The sequence below is a fragment of the Somniosus microcephalus genome, chromosome 1 (assembly GCF_052327205.1).
Source record: "Somniosus microcephalus isolate GS21.2 chromosome 1, FLI_Smic_1.0, whole genome shotgun sequence".
NCBI classification, from domain to species: domain Eukaryota; kingdom Metazoa; phylum Chordata; class Chondrichthyes; order Squaliformes; family Somniosidae; genus Somniosus; species Somniosus microcephalus.
Genome location: NC_140987.1, coordinates 394,495,337 through 394,517,651, shown reverse-complemented (window position 1 = coordinate 394,517,651; position 22,315 = coordinate 394,495,337). Strand labels below are relative to the sequence as shown.

General features: G+C 46.3%; 1 protein-coding gene and 1 long non-coding RNA gene across 2 annotated transcripts in view; one reads left to right on the top strand and one right to left on the bottom strand.

Moving 5' to 3' along the window:
- Positions 1 to 22,315, top strand: part of LOC147125117 (protein Shroom4-like) — a 129,341-nt gene that overhangs the window by 42,465 nt on the left and 64,561 nt on the right. The window contains exon 2 of the mRNA XM_085997617.1: positions 6,390 to 6,541. Within this exon, the coding sequence (XP_085853743.1) occupies positions 6,390 to 6,541 (152 nt within the window). The remainder of the gene's footprint in view (positions 1 to 6,389; positions 6,542 to 22,315) is intronic.
- Positions 2,959 to 12,117, bottom strand: LOC147125118 (uncharacterized). Its single transcript, XR_015079589.1, has 2 exons — positions 10,122 to 12,117; positions 2,959 to 5,592 (listed from the first exon to the last, which is right to left on the bottom strand). It is a non-coding gene; the product is annotated as an uncharacterized LOC147125118 (long non-coding RNA).

Genomic DNA, 22,315 nt, shown 5'->3' with positions numbered 1-22,315 from the left:
AAGTCTATCACTTTGCGCGCTGGCGCATGTAATTCGTGACAGAGCATCGGGGGGTTCGTTCAGCTTACCTGGCCGGTACAAGATATCATAATCGTAGGTGGAGAGCTCGATTCTCCACCTCAAGATCTTGTCATTCTTGATTTTGCCCCTCAGCTTGTTATTAAACATAAAAGCGACCGAACGTTGGTCGGTAAGGAGGGTAAATCGTTTGCCTGCCAGGTAGTGCCTCCAGCGTCGTACCGCCTCCACAATCGCCTGGGCCTCCTTCTCGACCGACGAGTGTCGGATCTCAGGGCCCTGTAGGGTCCTTGAGAAGAAGGCCACCGGTCTCCCCTTCTGGTTAAGGGTGGCGGCTAGGGCGAAGTCGGATGCATCGCTCTCGACTTGGAAGGGGATGGACTCATCCACTGCGTGCATAGTGGCCTTGGCAATGTCTCCCTTAATGAGGGAGAAGGCTGCGCACGCTTCCTCCGTAAGGGGGAAGGATGTGGACTTCATGAGGGGTCTGGCTTTGTCCGCATAATTGGGCACCCATTGGGCATAGTAGGCGAAGAGCCCCAGGGTTCTCTTAAGTGCCTTAGGGCAGTGGGGGAGGGGTAGCTCCATGAGGGGGCGCATTCTTTCGGGGTCGGGGCCGATGAGTCCGTTCTCTACTACACAGCCAAGGATGGCAAGGCGCGAGGTGTTAAACACACATTTCTCCTTATTGTAGGTGAGGTTCAGCCGTTGGGCTGTACGGAGGAATTTCTCCAGATTCACGTCGTGGTCCTGCCGGTCGCGGCCGCAGATGGTGACGTTATCTAGGTAGGGGAATGTGGCCTGCAGTCCGTTCTGGTCAACCATCCGGTCCATCTCCCTTTGGAAGACCGAGACCCCGTTGGTGACACCGAAGGGGACCCTAAGGAAGTGGTATAGGCGCCCATTCGCCTCGAAGGCGGTGTACTGGCGGTCCTCGGGGTGGATAGGGAGTTGGTGGTAGGCCGACTTAAGGTCGATGGTCGAGAATACGCGGTATTGTGCAATCTGATTGACCATGTCAGATATGCGGGGAAGGGGGTATGCGTCCAGCTGGGTGTATCTGTTTATGGTCTGGCTGTAGTCGATGACCAGGCGATTTTTATCGCCGGTCTTAACGACCACGACCTGGGCACGCCAGGGGCTGTTGCTCCCCTCGATGATGCCCTCCTTCAGGAGACGCTGCACCTCAGAGCTAATGAAAGCTCTGTCCCCAGCGCTGTACCGCCTGCTCTTGGTAGCGACGGGTTTGCAGTCGGGGGTGAGGTTAGCGAACAGGGAAGGTGGCGGCACCTTGAGGGTGGATAGGCTGCAGGTGTTACGCGGTGGGCGGTTTAACCTTCGCTGGTTGTCGACTGTGAGTGGGGGGAGGGGTCCACCGTATGCTAGGGTTACACTTTGGAGGTGGGATTGGAAGTCCAGCCCTAGTAGGACGGCAGCGCAGAGCTGGGGGAGGACGAGGAGTTTAAAGTTTTTATACTCTGTACCCTTAACCGACAAGGTCACAGCACAGTAGCCGCTAATGTCCGTGGCGTGGGACCTCGATGCCATCGAGATTCGGTTGCGCGTTGGCAGGACAGGGAGGGAGTAGTGGCTCACCGTGTCTGGGTGGATGAAGCTCTCCGTGCTTCCGCTGTCGAACAGGCAGGTCGTGGCGTGGCCGTTTACTTTGATGTCCATCATCGACTTGGACAGGTGGTGTGGGCGGGCTTGATCCAGAGTGACGGAGGCTAGTGTGTAGGTAAGCGAGTCGTTGTCGTCTGCGGGCGAGGCGGTCGTCGGGTCCGGGGGCCCGGTGGCAGTCGGGCGTGGTGGGTAAAATGGCGTCTCCCACGAGGTAGGACAAAATGGCGGAGAAGATGGCTGCCCCCATAACTCACATGAGGCACTATTGGGGTCGGTTGCCTTGATCAAAGATGGCCGCCCCCATGACTCACGTGTGGGGATACTGGCCTCAGTTGCCGTGAAAGAAGATGGCCGCCCCCACAGTTCGCATGAGGCACTGCTGGCCTCTGAAGATCCGCTCCTGCAGGCCTTAGAGAAATGGCCTTTCTTCCTGCAGGTTGTGCAGGTAGAGTTCCTGGCTGGGCAGCGCGACCTCGGGTGCTTCTCCTGGCCGCAAAAGAAGCAGCCGGCGGCCCGATCGCGGGTGCCCGATGTCGGAGCCGGTACCGGGGGTGGCGGGCCCGGTCGGGTCCGGGACGCCGACGCTGAGGTAGGTCCCGGGGGCGGCGCTGCGAAGGGTATTGCGGTAGGGGTCGGGCCCGAGTCCCAGGGTCGCGAGCAGTACCTGGAAAACGCCTCCTGGTCCTGATGGGCCACCTCCAGGGAGAGAGCGAGGGCTTCAGCTTTGTCCAGGTCGAGGTCTTTAGCTTCAAGCAGTCTTTGCCGTGAGTAGTCGGACCGTAGGCCTTTCACAAAGGCATCGCGGATATTATCTTCCGTATTTTCAACAGCCGTCACCGCTTTAAAGTCACAGTTCCTGCCGAGTGCTCTTAGCGCCCGTAAAAATTCAGCTACAGACTCTCCTGGCTGTTGCGGGCGGGATCTTAGGAGGTGCCTGGTGTACATGTAATTTACCGGGCTGCGGTACTGCTGTTTCAGTAGGTTGATAGCGGCCTCGTACGTAGTCGTGTCCTGTATGAGTGCGTATACTCTCGGGCTCGCTTGGGCGTTCAGAAGTCTTAGTTTGGATCTCTGCGGGGCGCCGGATTCTTCCAGGTAGGATTCGAAGCAGTCCAGCCAGTGTTTGAAGTTGAGGGCTGCGTTTGCTGCCTGTGGGTTTAGATCCAGGTACGGTGGTTTGAGGGCTTGCAGCCAAGCCGGCTGGTGTGGCTGTGCTTCTGGGAGGGCTTCTGGCTGGCCAGTAGTAGACATCTTTAAAATTTAGTCAATAAAATTGATATACCTATCAATTCGTCCAATAAAAAGCGACGAGTTAGGAACGTAACTAAAGGTTTTTATTGACTAAATAACAGAGCCCACCCTCGTGGGTGATCGGGTCCAACAAGGAGGAATACCAGCCAGTCGACTACCTTTATACCTGGGCAGGTAGGTGGAGCCATGGGCGGAGTCGGAGGTGGTCAGCCCAGGTATAACAGCGCGACAAGAGGCGACCTCGTATCGTGATACAACAGTGATAACGGTGATAACAATACAACAGTGATAACTATAGTGTAACGATAAAAGTGGTTTACCACACCTTCATTAGCCGAGGCATAGAATATAAGAGCAAGGAGGTTATGATGGAGCTGTATAAAACACTGGTTAGGCCACAGCTGGAATACTGTGTGCAGTTCTGGTCGCCACACTACAGGAAGGATGTGAACGCTTTGGAGAGGGTGCAGAGGAGATTCACCAGGATGCTACCAGGGCTGGAGTGCTTCAGCTATGAAGAGAGACTGGGCAGATTGGGTTTGTTTTCCTTGGAGCAGAGGAGGCTGAGGGGGGACATGATTGAGGTGTACAAAATTATGAGGGGCATAGATAGGATGGATACTGAGGAGCTTTTTCCCTTAGTAGAAGGGTCAATAACTAGGGGGCATAGATTCAAGGTAAAGGGCGGGAGGTTTAGAGGGGATTTGAGAGAGAACTTTTTCACCCAGAGGGTGGTTGGAGTCTGGAACTCACTGCCTGAAAGGGTTGTGGAGGCAGAAACCCTCACAACATTCAAGAAGCATTTGGATGAGCACTTGAAATGCCATAGCATACAAGGCTATGGACCAAATGCTGGAATATGGGATTAGATTAGACAGGGCTTGATGGCTGGCGCGGACACGATGGGCCGAAGGGCCTCTATCCGTGCTGTATAACTCTATGATTCTATGACTCCCCAGGGCTGGCAAAATTCCCCCCATGACTTTAAATGGGGACTAAATTATGCCTGTGTGCTGGAGTCAAATTATATCCTGCTCTCTAGCCCACTTCACCTGAGGACTACACTTAGTCTTCACTACCCTTGTGCAGTACTGTGGGAGACTGACTGACTATATAACAGAGAACCATAGAGGTTTACATCACAGCATGAGACCATTCGGCCATGTGTTTATGGCAGCTCCGTGCTGAGCAATCCAAAACTAATACCATGGCATCATTTGTCCCCATAACCCTGTATCCTCCCCCAAATACTTATCCAGTTTTCTCTTGCAGGCTGTAATGATCTCTGCCTCAATCACTCCTGTTACAAAGCATTTCATCCTCTAATAATCCGATGCAGAAATACATTTCTCCTAACCACTTTCCTCACTTTGTGAGTGAAAATTTTTAATTGGTGAGCCCTCAGCACTGACTCCCCAATCAGTGTTTAGTTGTTATGATAACAGTACAATCTGAACAAAATGCAGTTTTCAGAGATGTTCCTCATGATCCAAAACTTACATCCTTATGTGAGCTATGAATGAGATGAGTGTGCTGTAGGTTTAACGGTCACTCTTTTTAACCAATATATTTTGCACCAGTGGTTGCTCAGGCTATTCACCCTCCCTTCCTTCTTTCCTTCCTTCTTTTCTTTCTTTCTTTCTTTCTTTCTTTCCTTCTTTCCTTCCTTCCTTCCTTCCTTTTCTTTTCTTTTATTCACATTTTTGTTTTGGTGAATATATGTGTTCCAGGTGTCACGATGTCAGTCATGGGGTGGAAATCAGTACACTGTTGGGTTTAACCTGAATGACAGTCCACCAATTGAATTTTTAAATAAATGATGTTTTGTAGGAATCGATCTATCCCTAACTGAAGTCGAGTCAGTTTAATAATTCAACTGAATTTAATCAAACAAGTGAACAAAACAAAAACATGCAGGAGCAACAGCAAACAGGTCTTTTCAGCAGCTTGTTACACGAGGTCTGGGCTTAGAACCTCCCACTCTCTGACGTCATCACGTTTCCCGCCGTTCGGGGCATCACGTGACCAACGTGATGACGTCATCACGTTGTTTCAGGGCTTTTGCAGAAAGCTTATTTACACTCAGCCAACAAACACAGATGTTGTAGCATTGGGTTAAAGACAGTTATGCATTTGTACAGAAGATCATTGGTGGTTTTGCCACAGTTTAATTAAATAGAAGCAAAAGATATATAGCAGATAATTCACAATACTTTCCCTCAATTGGATGCTGCTACTTCATTATTTTGATTTTTGGAAACGGTAAGTGTCTAAAACCTTAGCCCTTTACAAAATCTTTTAACTGTGTCTTCGAAGATTGTTATGTGGGTATGCTTTCACTCATGGACTCCAATATCACCACCGTAGCTTGACAACAAATGGGTAAAGAAAGTAAAACTGCAGAATCACAATATTTAGCCAAAAGGGTTATCCATTAAAACCATTATCTACATTAGTTTTGAGACAAAGATGTTAAAACATTCCAGAGATGAAATTGAGCGTAATATGTTTGAATGATTTAATTAATGTAAGAACAACTGGAGTTTGCTTCCAGGGACGCAGCCACTTTAGCAGGGTGGTAGCCAGTTTCATTGGTAGTGCCACTGACCAGTCCTCAGAAACAGAGCTGGGAGAAGGTTCGAGATCATGTCTTTGGCTTCCTGTTTAGTTGGGACAAGTTGACACGCAGTTGAGAGAAATCTGGAATGGAAATCACACAGAGGGTAAGAGCTCCCGTCTTAGACTTAGTACTGATTCATTTCTGAGAATTGCTAGTAAGAAAAGTGAATTTGTCTGCAAACAGTGATAGTGGGACATGCTTTGTTTATGTTGCATGGAATGTTATGAAATGGATAAATATTCACTGTGAATATTTTCATGGCTAAACTAAATTGCCAATCTTATTCAGGTCACAAAGGTGGCTGAGGTGAGAAATGGAATAATGAAGGTGGTACAGGTTGAGCGTCCCAAATCCGGAGTTCTGGAATGTTCCGGAATCCGGACTCTGGGATGATTGGTGGCAGGGGCACGGAATCCGTTAAATATTCCGGAATCCGGACACCCTGAGGGAGGCTTACCAAAAACCAGAAATAGCGCAACCTGGGCCCAGGCATTTCCGGACTCGGCACGTGTTTCTGATGTCCGAAGTCTGGAAATATTGCAACCTGGGCTCGGGCGTTTCCAGACTTCGGACATCAGAAACACGTTCCGAAGTTCGGGAAAACCAGCTCGGCCTCGGTCCCGAGGTTGCCGGATTCGGGATGCTCAACCTATATGAAAATGGTCTGATACCTAACTGGATTGCCTGGTCAGCAGAGAACTGCACGCCCTAAGATTGAACCTGTGACCTTCCTTGACTGTATGGGTCAGTACCAAACCTACCTGTTAAACCACTTGGAAAGATGTTGTTTATTGCAAAATGTTAATTGATGTCATGTTAACTAATGAACTTTGAATGTTGTAGCACTCATATTTGCACTTTTTTAATATACTTTCAGATTGAGGATGGAGGCAAAGCTGCTTTGTCGAAGAAACTGCAGGTTGGCGATGAAATTGTAAACATCAATGGCTCCCCACTGTATGGCTCAAGGCAGGAGGCACTCATCCTCATTAAAGGATCTTACAGGGCACTGAAGATGGTGGTGAAACGGTTAGAAATCAATCCATTAAATTATTGGATGACTTTAACAAATTGTATTTTGTTTGAGTGAAATCATGACGTTTGAGTTTAATGAGGAATTGTTTGTTTGAATTACTAAATATAAAGAAAGGTACCTGTGCATTTACTGGGCCAGATGCAATTTCCGGCAGCGTAGACACCGCAGTTGGCCTTAGTGTCCCTGGCTTAAGGAGGGGAGAAATCAACCAGAAAAATTGTGTACAATTCCCTTTTTATGAAGTTCAGTTCCATTGATGTGAATGGGGCCAATGACTTTGGGTACCTGCTCTCTCACCCCCCCCCCCCCCCCTCCCCAAATCATGTGAAACTGCCATCATATCTGTGACTGCTCGACATTGGCTGATGGGAGATTCTCTGATTATGCCAATTTGCCATTATCTTTCATTACACCAACACTGACATCCTCACAGCATGATCTTACCTGGTAACCTAAATGAAAGTAAGAGCCAATTAAACCAAAGGAAGACAGATTGAGATCTTAGCTTTTTCCTTTGTTTTGGTGGAGTGTGGAGAGCAGATGGCATGGACTGTAGTGAAGTATGGAGAGTGTGAGAGGATTGGGGATCTTGTGGCGTGTGCTTGTGTGCACGGGTGGGGGAATCCGGACTGGTGCGGCGTGGACGGAACATCATCTGGAGTATATATGTGCGAGTTGGATTGTGGAGCATCGAGTATCTAACAGAGTGTGAGAAATTTAGTGGAGTCTGGTGCCTGTGTAAGAACCTGGTGGAGTAGTACAAGTTCAGTAGATTTGTAGCCAACAGCCCTACCTACAAACAGGTACCGGAGATGACAGTGCCACTACACTGTGGGGCAACAGCGTCGACACTGCAGTTGGCCTTAGTGTCCCTGGCTTAAGGAGGGGAGAAATCAACCAGAAAAATAACTTTGAATTATCAGGAGTAGAATGTATTGAGAATTTTATGAAGATCCAAGAAGATTTCACAGTGCAATGCCAAAGTTTCTGTTGACTGACTTTAGTTGTCAGTGCCTTTATTCTAATCCTTACTTATGTGACCTTAACAGTGAGAGGGTGAAGACTGGTTTATTCTCTAATTAATCACTGAGCTTGGAAAATTAGTTTGATCACCAAGATATGTCAGCTTTGTGGCACAGCAGATTGCTTTATCAATACATTGCGGCACATAGTAATGGCATGTGGGCTCGCATCTGTGATCTCCCTACCCAGCAAGTTGTCGTTCGTCAGGAGAAGCAGCTGAATGGAGGCCTGGGAGCAGGTCATGCACCTACTCACTGTTGCGGATGATGTGCTGCATGAATTTGCCAATAAATAATGTTTACAACGCACCGACTCATTGTGAACATGAGTTCCCTGCATGGCCTCTCCCAACCCTACTTCTGTAATTTTCTCCAGCTGTATGGCCCAGTACGCAGCCTCTGTTCTTCCAAATCTGGCTTACTGTGCATTTCTCCCGCCATTCCACTTCACCATCCTGCTGCACACTGGAATTCACTTACTAAATCCATGTGCCTTGCTACACCTCTCATTTCTCCACCGCGCCCCCCACTCCAACTCTGTATCCTCTGAACCCCTTCAATGTGCCCTGGGCTTTCATTATATGAAAGGGGCTGTATGAGCATGTAGTTGCTGCAGTTGTGATTGGCAAAGTTTGCTTGTGGCAAGTTAATTTTTAATATTTCTGACTTTGTGTACACACTAGATATCGGGAAATTCACAGCTTTTTTTTATTGGTGAATTGTCAGTAAGTGACATGAGGTCTAATCAGCTCGCACAGCTCTTGAGCTGAGTTGTTGATGTTTTGTTATATTTGTCAGCTAAGCCAGTTGCTGCAGAAAATGCCAAGGACCCTAGTGATAGTGCAGAATGTTCAATAGGGGGCCACCTACCACAACGAAAGCTGGTTAACTGGTGGCTGACCCATATTATACTGGGTCCAGCCGTGGTGCTCTTTCTCTGTATTTGCTGATGTTTACTTAATGCTCTCTTGTGGATCTCCTCTGATCAGCAAATTCCTTGCTTTTAAAATGTTCTCTGTTAATAGATTTGAAAGTTACTTGGTCATTTCCACAATGACCGACTGGGTGAAAGAATTGCCACATGTGATACTGAAGGTTTGATTCTTGGTCCGTGCTGAATTAGCTGATTTCGGTCACAGCCACAATTTGGCGTTACAGTTGACTTCACTGTCCTAAGCCAAGAGGAGAAAATTAGTCAGGTTTTCTGCTCCTGATCATTATCCAGTGACCTCCATTGAAAAGTGTGCTTTTGTGGATGTTGGGCAAGAAATTGGGCTTGGCTGTGTTGTTCTTTGCAGTTGAATAACCTGTTGACACTTCCTGTCCAGGCTCTCACATGAAGATTGGCAACTTCTGCCTATGGAATTATACCCAGCGCTTTGAGGAGAGGATCAGAGAAAATTGGGGGCATGGGTAAAAACAATACTTGCCTGCTTATACAGCTCAGTTTGAAGGGAAAAAAACCCTCGTCATATCAAATCCAGGCATACTGTGCTCAATGTGACAGAATTCGTAAGCTCTTTTTTTAAAAAAGGAATTAGTTGCTTGAAAAAAGAGGAATATTAAAAGCTGTGGAGAGTGTGCAGAAGAGTGAGATTAGACTAGGTGGTTTGTAGGGGAAAACACTGGCACAGTCTTGATGGGCCAAATGGCCTGTTTCTATGTTGTGACATTCCACAGTTCTTTATTGGGAAAACTACCACCTGTACATCAAGCTAAAGAGAGGTTTGGTAGTGTTGGGACGCAGCCATTATAAGGAGTAAATGGATAATACACTCATTATTCTCTACAGTACATGAGCAGCATTTTCAGGAGTACACTGGTAATATATTATCTGTTGTACATGGGGACTACTAAGGTATGAGGGTAATATCTTCCTTATTCTGCACTGGGCATGGGGGGGATAGGATTATCAGGAATTAAAGGCTAATGTACTTCTTATTCTGTACTGTACAAAGGAGCAGCTTTGCCATAAGTCGAGACACTATACCTGTGTTTTTTGTTGAAAATCTGAATCGTGTGTGGAATGTTGGATGGGCTGTTATCTTTCAATTTTTGATTCATATTTTATAAAAGTCGATCATTTTACCTTTGTAAAATTTGGTATTTTTCTCCTAAAACATTGCACTACATTTATTTATCTGAATTAACTGCGCTGTTACTGACGCAGAAAATTGGGCTCAGACTCCTGCAATGAAGATCTTTCTCTGCTGACTGTAGCGATCCTGTGTGAAATGAGTTCAAGGCAGTCTCAATCTCGTTCCCAGTTGGCATGCCTCCATTGTGCAAAGCTACCTGTAATTCTGCACTAAATTGGCAAACTGATTCAAAGGTTGGTTGGTGGAGGAAGTGGTAAATGCTCACACTCATACACAAGGGGGCACTCTTATGAGATAGAGGTGAACATATAATTGGGACAGAGTGGACTCTTAACTGGGTGTGCTGGATACGTATGCCGGGTGCCAACTTTGGAAAAGTGTTTCATACCTCATCACTGACATCTTGACACCTTGATGAGCACAAATATTCACCGAAACAATAAATACTTAACCAAATATGATTTCAGTTTCTTGCGTTGACGGCACCCTTCACATGCGGTTCCATGTCTTTTGAGAATATTATTCCTCCTGAACAAATACATAACTGTGCTTGTCAGTAAGAGTGTAGACGATGTGTAGCAACAAAGAAAAGAATAAATAATTGAATTCTGTAACAAAAAATCTCATCTTGTGTACGAAATATGATGCAACACTGAATCTGTCTCTCAGTTTAAGATGACACTGATACAAAGTCAGGTTTCAGCTGCTCCAGTTGTGTTGGGCTAAGGTGGGAGTGCTTTCCTGGTCTGACTTTGAAGAATATATTTCTTGTCCAATCAGTCTAAGGGCTACTTTCTGGATGTTGTAGTACTTCGGGTGCAGATTCTGGAAGGAGTGCCTTATTTGTTCTGTATATATGGATATAAATGGAAGATATTGACATCAAAGCTACATTCCAGCCTAATTATCCCCCTTTTTGTCCTTTTCTTTCATGGACCACGATCTTGCTTGTTGCAGCCGTGATTTCACTCTTGCATGTCCTCCCCATCCAAAAAGAAACGAGTTTGGCTCCTTCTCGCCTCTAACATGACCATTGACCCAAACAAAATGGCAGCCTCACTTTGAAGTTCTGTTGAATGGATAGGGTGTTCAAAGATTTATAGCACAAAACATACTTGGCTTCAGACCAGGCTTCAGTAGACCAGAACTCAGTTTCTTACTGTGTGGAATAGAGAAGTTGATGCCTATTTTTTTTAATTATCTTTTGTTCAAAACGAATTGTCACATGAAGTAGTGGTCCTGCCACTATGCCAGCCCTGGCAGCTTGCACTTTGGCAGTAATAAGTAGCCTGCAGCTATGTATTCTTGCTATGAATCTTTTCCCACCCTCCCCCCAGACAGTGTGCAAGACATAATCATGCTCATTATTGTTTTTGTGACTTCTGCTAATCTGGGACCAGCTGATTTAATAGAGAACCAGACTTTTTGTTTAGTTATGGTTTGAGGGAGGGCTGGAATAATCTACCATCCCTCCAAGACCATTTCCAACATTGCACTCATGATGTATGGGAACTTCTGGGATCTGAATGACATCATAGCCTTTATTAATTTATGATTTATGATTCTAATCATATTCACACCATTTATTTGGTGGTCTTGCCTTTCCCAGGATCTTGAGGTGTTTTTTTTCCAGTTTTTTGACAGCCTGGGTTGTCTTTCTCTGCATTAATGAATTAGGCATCTTTATAGAAACATGATTCAAATATTTGTAATGCCTTCTTGCAGTATACAGGCACAGCTCCAACTGAGCAGCATCTCTTCTCTCCTTTTTTCCCCGCTTTTTCCTTTCTAATTTTTTCCTCTCCAGAAGGCACTGACTTGTGATGAAGTATAGCTTCATATGTGCCAGTTGTCCTCTTTGCCCCAGTGGCCACTTTTCATGTATGAGCCTAGGCCGTGAAGGGTGGCAGACTATTTGTCCATGACTACTCCACTATGGAGGAGAGAGAACCTAGCTGAATTATCTCTTTTACTTAATGTGAGGCACCAAGGTCAACTGTAGGGCCCAAATTCCTGCCTCAATTATGTAGGGTTGCACCTCGGGTAGTGTCTTCAGGAGAGGAGGGAGAAAATTAATGCAAAAAAATCCAAGGTAATCAGAATTGGATAACCCAACACCAAGGCTAGTGCAGGAAGGATGTTCCGGCACTAGATGCTACTAGCACATTTAGTAAGTATTCTGTCATATCTTTTTTCAGGCATGGTAAAGCCAGGAGAGAGCAGAACATCGGCACTAACCTTTTCTGCTCTTTGATTCCAGTATCAAACTTCTGAAAATTAGACCGTGGAGTGCAAATGAACTTTTGGTTCCGAATCCTGAGTATGAGATACAAGGCTAAATTTTGTACGTCTCTGCTCACTGTGTGGGGCCGCCTTCAGTGGGAGTGCGAATCAGCATCGAGGTCACTGTGTCCAGTTCATGATATTTCCAATTTTCTCGTAATGAATTTTAATTTGATTTACTGAATTTGATTTGCACAGTGAATCAGGTGTGCAGACCTCTTTGTCTGATTGTCTGCTCTGTGCCCTATAGAACATTGAATTTCAAACTATTGTATACGGGGGAAACCCCTGCAAATATTAAGACACTTGGGGAGGATGTTCTGCAAATAGTGCCACCCCGTCCAAAATTACCAAAAGACAGTTTCAGCTCTCCAAAGGAAAATATGCTATCACTGCAGAAAATGCATATTATTAGTATACAACAGTAGAAATAATGTGCTAGTAGCTCAATGATTACAGAAACATGCAGAAAGCTAATTACAAATAGACAGAAATCAAATAACCTTTCAGACTCCTAGGGTCTGGGGATCCCAGTATGAAACCCTATGATATAGAAGGAACTCACTTTGTAATGAAAATATTAGCACTTCATCCTGTGAGTGAACAATACCAGTAACTCCTGAGTTCTTGAATGGAATATTCCTGCAGGAAAGTGCCTTCCCATCTCAAGGAAAAGCTTGCTTTTGGGCAAATGTCCCAGATGTGCATTTTCCACATATTCATTGTGGGGACTGTTGGATTATGCCACAGTTGGTATGAAAACATTGAGAACAGTGAAAGCCTGTGAACAACATGTATTCTCCCTCACCCCCTTTTTTGGCAGCCCATTCAAGATGTGAAAGCATGAATCATACCCATCATCTCTCCCTTTCATACAACCCCTTAGTTCCCTTTTCCAGTGACGTGTGGCTCTATATATTGCTGTTGTACTGTATTTGCAATCATTTACCGTACATCTGAAACTTGGAAATGTTCCTTAATCACAGAATTTGGGGTCAGTCCTTGCCAGCAAATTTGCCATCAAGTGGAGCCGGTATTGGACAGTCACACGTCCATTGGGAGGGTGACATCGTCTCCTGGAATGGTTGGTAGTGCAGCCCAGTGCCACAGAAAAATACTGATTTTCTTCAGTCCTGATTTTCTTCAGTCCAGTAGCAGATGCTTAAGCAGATGAGTTTCCTGGGTGTAGTCCTTCAGCAGTGTTTGAAGATTGTTGGCTGCCATCCATCCAGTGACAGCAATCCAGATAGTATATCCTTGCCTTCCGCAACATCCTAAATACCCTGCTTTGGTCTCTTTCTCTCTATCTCCCCCTTCTCAAAATATCCCTAAATTTCTCTACGACTTGCTTGACATCCACCTCTTGTAAAGCACGCTATCAGGAGCCATATAAATATTTGTTCTTGGCAACAATTGTAACAGTTATCTCTCTCTTGGGTGATGGTGACTCCTTGCAAGTGAGAAGAGGGTGGCTGTTGAGGTATTGCGCCAGCTAGCCATTTATATGATGGTAATTGTGGTAACTGTGTTTGAGAGTAACTCACCAGCAGGAAGTCTAGAACCGTTACACCCACTAAACAATCAGCTAATTGAGGCCGGCTGTTTCTAATTAAGATGCATCTCGCAGGGAAAGTTTAGTAACTTTTCTAAATGCGTCATTTATTTGGAAGCTCAGACTTGTACTTGAGAGATACCAGACCCAGTTAAAGGTGTCTCAGGTGAGTCCGTGTTTAATCTGTTTGAAGTTGCAGTCAGTCTCGTTTTGTTGGGAGTGGGTTTCGTAAACCTTGCAGTGAGGATTATAGTTTTTAGTATTATAATATTCAAAATATAGATCTTGTGACTTAGTTAAAAAATTGGATTTTCAGCATAAATAAATACTGATTACATCTTGGGTGTGGAATGGCTTAGAGGAGTTGCTGAGTTCAGTGAGGCAAATGAACTTGATTTTTTTTTAAATGAAAGGCTGAATAGCCTGCCAACGCCCACTGCCTAGGCTTAAGAGTCACATGAAGAGCATTGATTTGGGTAAAATACTGGAGATTTCCCAGTGATTATGGACAGTATACAACATGAGTCGGCATCTGCAGCAGAGGAGGGGGAGAAACACACACTGTTGAAGCACCCTGGGTTAATACTGGAATCAGTTTGTTAATTTAGCTTCGCAACACTGTTGAAACTAGTGTTGTCTGTCTCCCTTCTCCCTTTCTTTCACCCCACCCCAATGACCTCTCAAATTGCAATGTGTTGAAAGGGTGGAATTTGAGTCGGCAGCTGAATTTATTTTGTAAGACTAAATCAACTGATTTTCAAGTTAGGAGTCTTGGTGCTGCTTCTGCTTTTCTGAGTTGTACTCTTTGGTGATAGGATGTCCCATCCTAGCACTAAAGAGTACAACTCAGAAAAGCAGAATGAGAGTGTAGTCCTGCCTCCTGATGATTTTTAGGACTTTTTGGCCCGGAATTTGCGATCAGTAGCGAAGCAACGGCGATCGCTGCTGACCTTGAAGAAAGCTGCCCACAAAGATCTCGCGATCTCTGGCAAAAACTATCTTTCTCAGTCTTCAGTTGATTGTAGCTCTGTCAGAAGGGGATCCTCTGGTGCAGAGCAGCAGTGATGTCATCAAGCTGTCTAAACAGCCAATCACATTGAAGAGTTATCAGACAGCAACCCTGAAATAAAAAGCACTGTTTATCAATTCACTTTCAAAATGTTGCAGAGATCGAAATAAAGATTGGGGCATACAGAGTGGGTTAAAGTAGAAGCTGAACTATGATAAATTTGAAGAAAAAAATTACAATATTTATTTTAATCTATTAATGTTTATCATAATGGAGAAATCTGACATTCCGCAAATATAAAATTCATTTTTCAGGGCCAGAACGATTGTTCAGCAGTCAATACACTGTTAAAACCTCAGTTACACCTCTTCCAACAAGGCATAACTTTTCATGGGGTGTTTAACAGCAATATTAGAGCAGAGAAGCAGGAAATGACTGACCGCAACTTCAGGATTTCCGCGTTTACCTGTGCGTGTGCTAAATCCTGAAGTTACAGTCAGTTTCAGAGGGATAATGACAGCAAACGCTGACAGTTTCGTCATCATTACCACTGCAAAATCTGGGCCAATGTTTAAATTTAAAAAAAAACAGATGTTTCAATTTAATCAGAATTTTCTGCAACAGTTTCCTGTTAAAAGTGATGCAAGACTACCTTTTAAAAAAAATATTAAGCTGTACAGCCAATGTTCCCGCTAAGCTACGCGGCCACACGATCATGCAGCGGTCTGGAGGTCCCGTGCAGGCCGCTCACCGGTTTTCCAATGCAAGAAACCACGCATGTGCGAAAATTTGAATGGGCCGCGCAGCCTGTTAAAGGGACCGTGCACCCAAAAAAAAATTACAGGGAACATTGGGTACAGCAGTGTAGTGATTATGTTGCTGGACTAGTAATCCAGAGTAAATAAAAACAGAAAATGCTGGAAATACTCAGTAGGTCAGGCAGCATCTGTAGAGAGTGAAAAACAGTTTTTGGGCTGGATTTTGCAGGGGGGGGGTGGCGGGGTCAGCGGGCGCGATCATTGGCGGGTCGGGTGGGGGAAGTGTTTTTTTCCCCAGCGGGTCGGGCCCCGCTGTGAACCCGCCGCTACGCATCTTTACCAAATGTCGGGTCTGTCGGTGCTGAGCAGACCCAACACACAGCGGCGGGGAAGGCAATTAAAATCATTAGTGGCTTGTTTACAGCCACTTCACAATGGGTTTTTCTCAACTTTTTGGATTTGACAGGTCGCCCACCAGTTTCCCGCTGTGCCTAGACCTCGTCTGTGAAGGTGAGGTAGGTGGTCAGTGGCCATTGAATCAGCTGATGAGTTGACAGCTTCAAATGTCAGGTCAGAGCTCCCAGCTGATTGAGAAATGTTCCCTTAACCACTAGCTTCTCAACTGCATTTCCACTACAGATTCAGGATGCTGCAATCTTTACACATGTCTCCATCCAGTCTGACCTCATTATATCTCCCATCATTGACAGATCGCTTCTGTCATCTCTACTTCACCAGCCATCTATTCCATCAGCATGGGTGCCCTTTATACTCTCTCACATTGGTCCTCAGAATCCCACCACAATCAGCCCGCACACGAGCATCACCAGGCACATCAGCAGCACCAACAACAACACCAACCTTCTCCGTAATCAACTGATGCTGCACAGGACGCAGAGTATCTGACCACATTGCTGCCAGGGATGGCCACACCATGGCCAGATTTACTTCACTTGACGCTGTACACCCTGGCTGCCATATGATGTGCCAGGTTGGCACCACCCCACACTATAAAGCATCCCTACAATGCCCAAGCCAGTCCTTTCACACTCAGCAGCATTGCAGGGGGTACCGTTATGTCTCACCATTCACTGCAACTCACTAAGCCGCTTTCAAAGGTGCACACAAATGTGTCCAAGAATGCAAAGTGTCGAAAATAAAGGTTTCAATGATTGACAGCACATTAAGAGAAAGTTTACAAGAACATTGCATAAAATACCCAAGTGTCTACCCTTGTGTGTTGTTAGTTGGTATGATTGCACTAGGATGAGGGTGAGTATGAGGGGTGGCTAGTGAGATGGGGATCTCACTATATTCGTTCATGAGATGTGGGCGTCGCTGGCAAGGCCAGCATTTATTGTCCATCCCTAATTGCCCTCGAGAAGGTGGTGATGAGCCGCCTTCTTGAACCGCTGCAGTCCGTGTGGTGAAGGTATTCCCACAGTGCTGTTAGGGTGGGAGATCCAGGATTTTGACCCAGCGACGATGAAGGAATGGCGATATACTTCCAAGTCAGGATGGTCATAGAGTCATAGAGTTATACAGCACAGAAAGAGGCCCTTTGGCCCATCGCGTCCGCGCCGGCCATCAATCCCTGTCTAATCTAATCCCATTTTCCAGCATTTGGTCCGTAGCCTTGTATGCTATGGCATTTCAAGTGCTCATCCAAATGCTTCTTGAATGTGTTGAGGGTTCCTGCCTCTACCACCCTTTCAGGCAGTGAATTCCAGATTCCAACCACCCTCTGGGTGAAAAAGTTCTTCCTCAAATCCCCTCTAAACCTCCTGCCCCTTACCTTGAATCTATGCCCCCTTGTTATTGACCCCGCTACTAAGGGAAAAAGTTCCTTTCTATCTACCCTATCTATGCCCCTCATAATTTTGTACAACTCAATCAGGTCCCCCCTTAGCCTTCTCTGCTCCAAGGAAAACAACCCCAGCCTGTCCAGTCTTTCTTCATAGCTGAAGCGCTCCAGCCCAGGTAACGTCCTGGTGAATCTCCTCTGCACCCTCTCCAAAGCAATCACATCCTTCCAAAAGTGTGGTGACCAGAACTGCACACAGTATTCCAGCTGTGGCCTAACCAGTGTTTTGTACAGCTCCATTATAACCTCCCTGCTCTTATATTCTATGCCTCGGCTAATGAAGGCACGTATCCCATATGCCTTTTTAACCACCTTATCCACCTGTTCTGCTGCCTTCGGGGATCTATGTACATGCACACCAAGGTCCCTCTGATCCTCTGTCTTTCCTAGGGTCCTACCATTCATTGTGTATTCCCTTGCCTTGTTAGTCCCTCCAAAATGCATCACCTCACACTTTTCAGGGTTAAATTCCATTTGCCACTGTTCCGCCCATCTGACCAACCCATCTATACCGTCCTGCAGACTGAGGCTACCCTCCTCGCTATTTACCACCCCACCAATTTTCGTGGTGTGTGACTTGGAGGGGAACTTGCAGGTGGTGGTGTTCCCATGTGCCTGCTGCCCTTGTCCTTCTAGGTGGTAGAGGTTGCAGGTTTGGGAGGTGCTGCCGAAGAAGCCTTGGCGATTTGCTGCAGTGCATCTTGTAGATGTTCACTCAGCAGCCACTGTATGCTGGTGGTGGAGGGAGTGAATGTTTAAGGTGGTGGACGGGGTGCCAATCAAGCGGGCTGCTTTGTCCTGGATGGTGTCGAGCTTCTTGAGTGTTGTTGGAGCTGCACTCATCCAGGCAAGTGGAGAGTATTCCATCACACTCCTTACTTGTGCCTTGTAGATGGTGGAAAGGCTTTGGGGAGTCGGGAGGTGAGACACTCGCTGCAGAATACCCAGCCTCTGACCTGCTCGTGTTGCCACAGTATTTATGTGGCTGGTCCAGTTAATTTTCTGGTCAGTGGTGACCCCCAAGATGTTAATGGGGGATTCGGCAATGGTAATGCCGTTGAATATCATGGGGCGGTGGTTAGACTCTCGCTTGTTGGAGATTGTCATTGCCTAGCACTTGTGTGGCGTGAATGTTACCTGCCACATATCAGCCCAAGTCTGACTGTCGTCCAGGTCAGAGAGTCGTAACAGCACAGAAGGAGGCCATACAGCCCATCGAGTCCGTGCCGGCTCTCTGTAGAGCAATCCAGTCAGTCCCATTCCCCCGCTCTATCCCCGTAGCTCTGCAAGTTTTTTCCCTCAAGTGCCTATCCAGGCTCCCCTTGAAAACATTGAGTGTCTCCGCTTCCACCACTTCTGTCGGCAGTGAATTCCAGGTCCTCACCACTCGCTGTGTGAAAAAGTTTTTCCTCACATTCCCCCTGTATCTCTTGCCCAAAACCTTACATCTGTGTCCCCTAGTTCTTGTACCATCAACTAGTGGGAACAGCCTTTCCCCGTCTAGCCTATCCAAACCCGTCATAATCTTGTACACCTCTATCAAATTATCCCTCAACTTCCTTTGCTCTAATGAAAACAAATCCAGCTTCTCCAACCTGTCCTTGTAGCTAAGATCCCCCATCCCCGGAACCATTCTGGTAAGTCTCCTCTGCACTCTCTCAAGGGCCTTCACATCCTTCCTAAAGTGTGGTGACCAGAACTGGACGCAATATTCCAGTTGTGGCCTAACCACTGCTTTATAAAGATTCAGCATAACTTCTCTACTTTTGTACTCAATACCTCTATTTATGAAGCCCAAGATCCCATATGCTTTGCTAGCCACACTCTCAATATGTCCTGCCACCTTCATTCACACTAACTCCCAGGTCCCTCTGGCCCTGCACACTCTTTAAAACTGTGCCATTAAGTATATATTGCCTCTCCCTGTTCCTTCTGCCAAAATGCACTTCTCTATATTAAATTCCATCTGCCACTTGTCTGCCCATTTTGCTAGCCTTTCTATGTCCTGTTGCAGTCGATTGGTATCATCATCACTGTTTGCCACACTCCCAAGTTTGATGTAATTGGCAAATTTAGAAATTCTACTCTGTATTCCAATATCCAGGTCATTTGGCCCCAGCACTGACCCTTGGGAAACACCACTGCCTACCATCCTCCAGTCAGAAAAACAGCCATTTAACACAACTCGCTGTTTTCTGTCCTTAAGCCAATTCCTTATCCAAGCTGCCACTGACCCACCTATTCCATGAGCCTCAATTTTGTTAACCAGCCTTCTATGTGGTACTTTATCAAATGGCTTCCGTAAATCCATGTAGACAACATCCATTGCATTCCCTTCATCAATCCTCTCTGTTACTTCATCAAAAAATTCAATTAGATTAGTCAAACATGATCTGCCTTTCACAAATCCGTGTTGGCTCTCCTTAATTAGCTTAAACCTCTCCAAGTGCCCGTTAATTTTTTCCTTGATTATTGTTTCTAAAACTTTACCCACCACTGATGTTAAACTGACCGGCCTGTAGTTACTAGGATTGCCCTTACACCCTTTCTTGAACAATGGTGTCACATTTGCCACTTTCCAATCCTTGGGCACCTCCCCCGCTTCTAGGAAAGATTGGAAAATTATGGCAAGCCTTTCCGCTATCTCCTCCCCCAATTTCTTCAGCAACCTGAGATGCAAGTCATCTGGACCAGGTGACTTGTCCACTCTAAGCATACCCAGCCTTTCTAGTACAGGAAACTCTTTATTATCCGGCACCAACGGGACCGGCGTGGTGCCGGTTTATCAAAAAGTCCGGATTACAGAGAGATATAGTTAAAAGGTACGAGAACTCCGTACACAGCAACAAATCCAGGCTTCCCCGTTGCTTAGCAACATGTGCAGGAACTCCGGCCACAGACCAAGCGTCCCTGTTGCTTAGCAACAAGTGCACGAACCCCAGTTACACAGCCACAGATCCAGGAACTGCCACTAATATGAAGTAAAACTTACCTGAACCTACTCCTGAATTTTGCCGGTTAAGAGATTTCCGGTTATTTAGGTGCCGGTTAAAAGAGAGTTTCCTGTACATCCTGTCTATCAATTTTCACCGCTTCCATTGCTTCTACCTTTTCCACTTCTACCGATATTTTGTCAGCATCCATCTCTTTAGTAAACACGGATACAAAGTACTCATTGAGTATTGTAGCCTTGCACTGTGCCTCTAAGCATATATCACCTTCTTTGTCTCTAATCGGCCCCACCCCACCTCTTACTACCTGCTTACTGTTTACATGCTGGTAGAAGATTTTTGGGTTCCCTTTTATGTTAACCGCCATTCGACTCTCATATTCTCTTTGCCAATCTTATTTTCATCTTCACATCCCCTCTCAACTTATTGTATTTGGTCTGGTTCTCCCTTGAAGAATTCACCTGACATGCATCATACACCCTCTTTTTTGTTTCGTCATCCAATGAGCCCTTGCTTTGGTTCCCTTATCCTTCTGTCTTGTTGGAATGTACCTAGCCTGTACTTGGAACATGGTCTTGTTGCATGCGGGCATGAACTGCTTCATTATCTGAGGAGTTGTGAATGGCACTGAACACTGTGCAGTCATCAGCGAACATCCCCATTTCTGACCTTATGTTGGAGGGAAGGTCATTGATGAAGCAGCTGAAGATGGTTGGACCTAGGACACTGCCCTGAGGAACTCCTGTAGTGATGTCCTGGGACTGTGATGGTTGACCTCCAACCACCACAACCATCTTCCTTGTGATAATGTAGATAGAGAGGGATGGGTGGAGGTGTAAGGTAAGTTGGTGTGAATAAGGATGTGCAGGAGTAAGGTAGGGAAGGCAGAGTGATGGGGATGTGATGAGAGGCACAGCAGCATGAGTTTGAGTGTGGCTTTGTACTAACGTTTCGTGATCTACTGATATCATTGAAACATTTGCGGCACTGCACCCAGGTCCTCCTGACCACATCCCTGCTTGTGCCCGCCTCGGCAATGTGCAACCAGGCTGTGTTGATCTCCTAGGGAGATCTCTTCCGCCCATGGGAAGGGAAGAGGACCTCCCTGTGTGCTGTGACTCCCTCCAGGGAGTCATGGGAGAGGCTGGGTGCAGCCCTGCACCTCTGTGCAGTGCTTGTCAGTGTTTGCAGCACCTCAATGCTGTAGAACACCGACAGCACAAATGTCAAAAGAAAGTTGGCCATGGTCCCTTTTAAGGAAACCAGCCGATGACGCATCATCAAATGACGTCATCAGACCCGCTTCCTCTAATTGGCTGAGAAATGCGCTGGCAGGCTTAACGAGCTCAATCTCGATAAATTTATTTCAGAGGCCGGGATGGAACCAGCAGCCGAGGTTCGTAAAATCCAGCCCAATGTTTCAGGTTGATGACCTTTCATCAGAGCTAGAAAAAGTTAGGGAAGTAACAGGTTTTAAGCAAGCACAGAGGCAGGGAAAATTGTGGTGCGGCGGGGCAGGAAAAAAGAAAAGGGAAGGTCTGTGATAGGGTAATAATCCAGACGTCTGTGCTAATAATCCCGAGTGTGAAAGTTCAAATTCCACCATGGCAGTTTGAGAATTTGAGTTCTGTTTTTTAAAAAAAATCAGGAAATAAAAGAGTCGACTTTTAACTCCGGGGTTGGGGGCGGAAAATGTGGAAATCCGGGAGCGGCAGCAGGCAGGCTCGGCCGATTTTAACGGCAGGGCTTCATTAGCATGCTGCTTGTTGACTTCACGGTCAAAAGGCCAGGAAGTTGGCAGGAAGCAGCTGATCAGCTGTTCAAATTGGCTGCAGCAGGAGGTCACCACCGGGGACCCAGGGCAATGGACCCGGCACAAGGCAAGTGCTCCGGGAGGGGAATCCCGGGGAGCCCCATGTTTCCTTCTGCTCCTCCTGGCCCACAAGGAAACATATGTTTCCATATCTCATCTTGCCTCACCATACTCTTCTGGCTGCTGTTCCTGGCAGGCTTTGCCTGACGGGAAATCCACCACTGCTCCCCCGCTCAGGCCTCGGCTTGAAATAGCAGACCGGGCCCCGATTATGTCATCGGAGCCCGTTCTGCATATTTAAAGAGGACTCCCCAAGCTTGGGGTGGGTGTTCTTGCCACCTACAGTTTAAAATTTAAAACGCAAATGATTCATAATGTCCTTTTTACGGAAGGAAACCTGCCATCCTTGCAAGGTC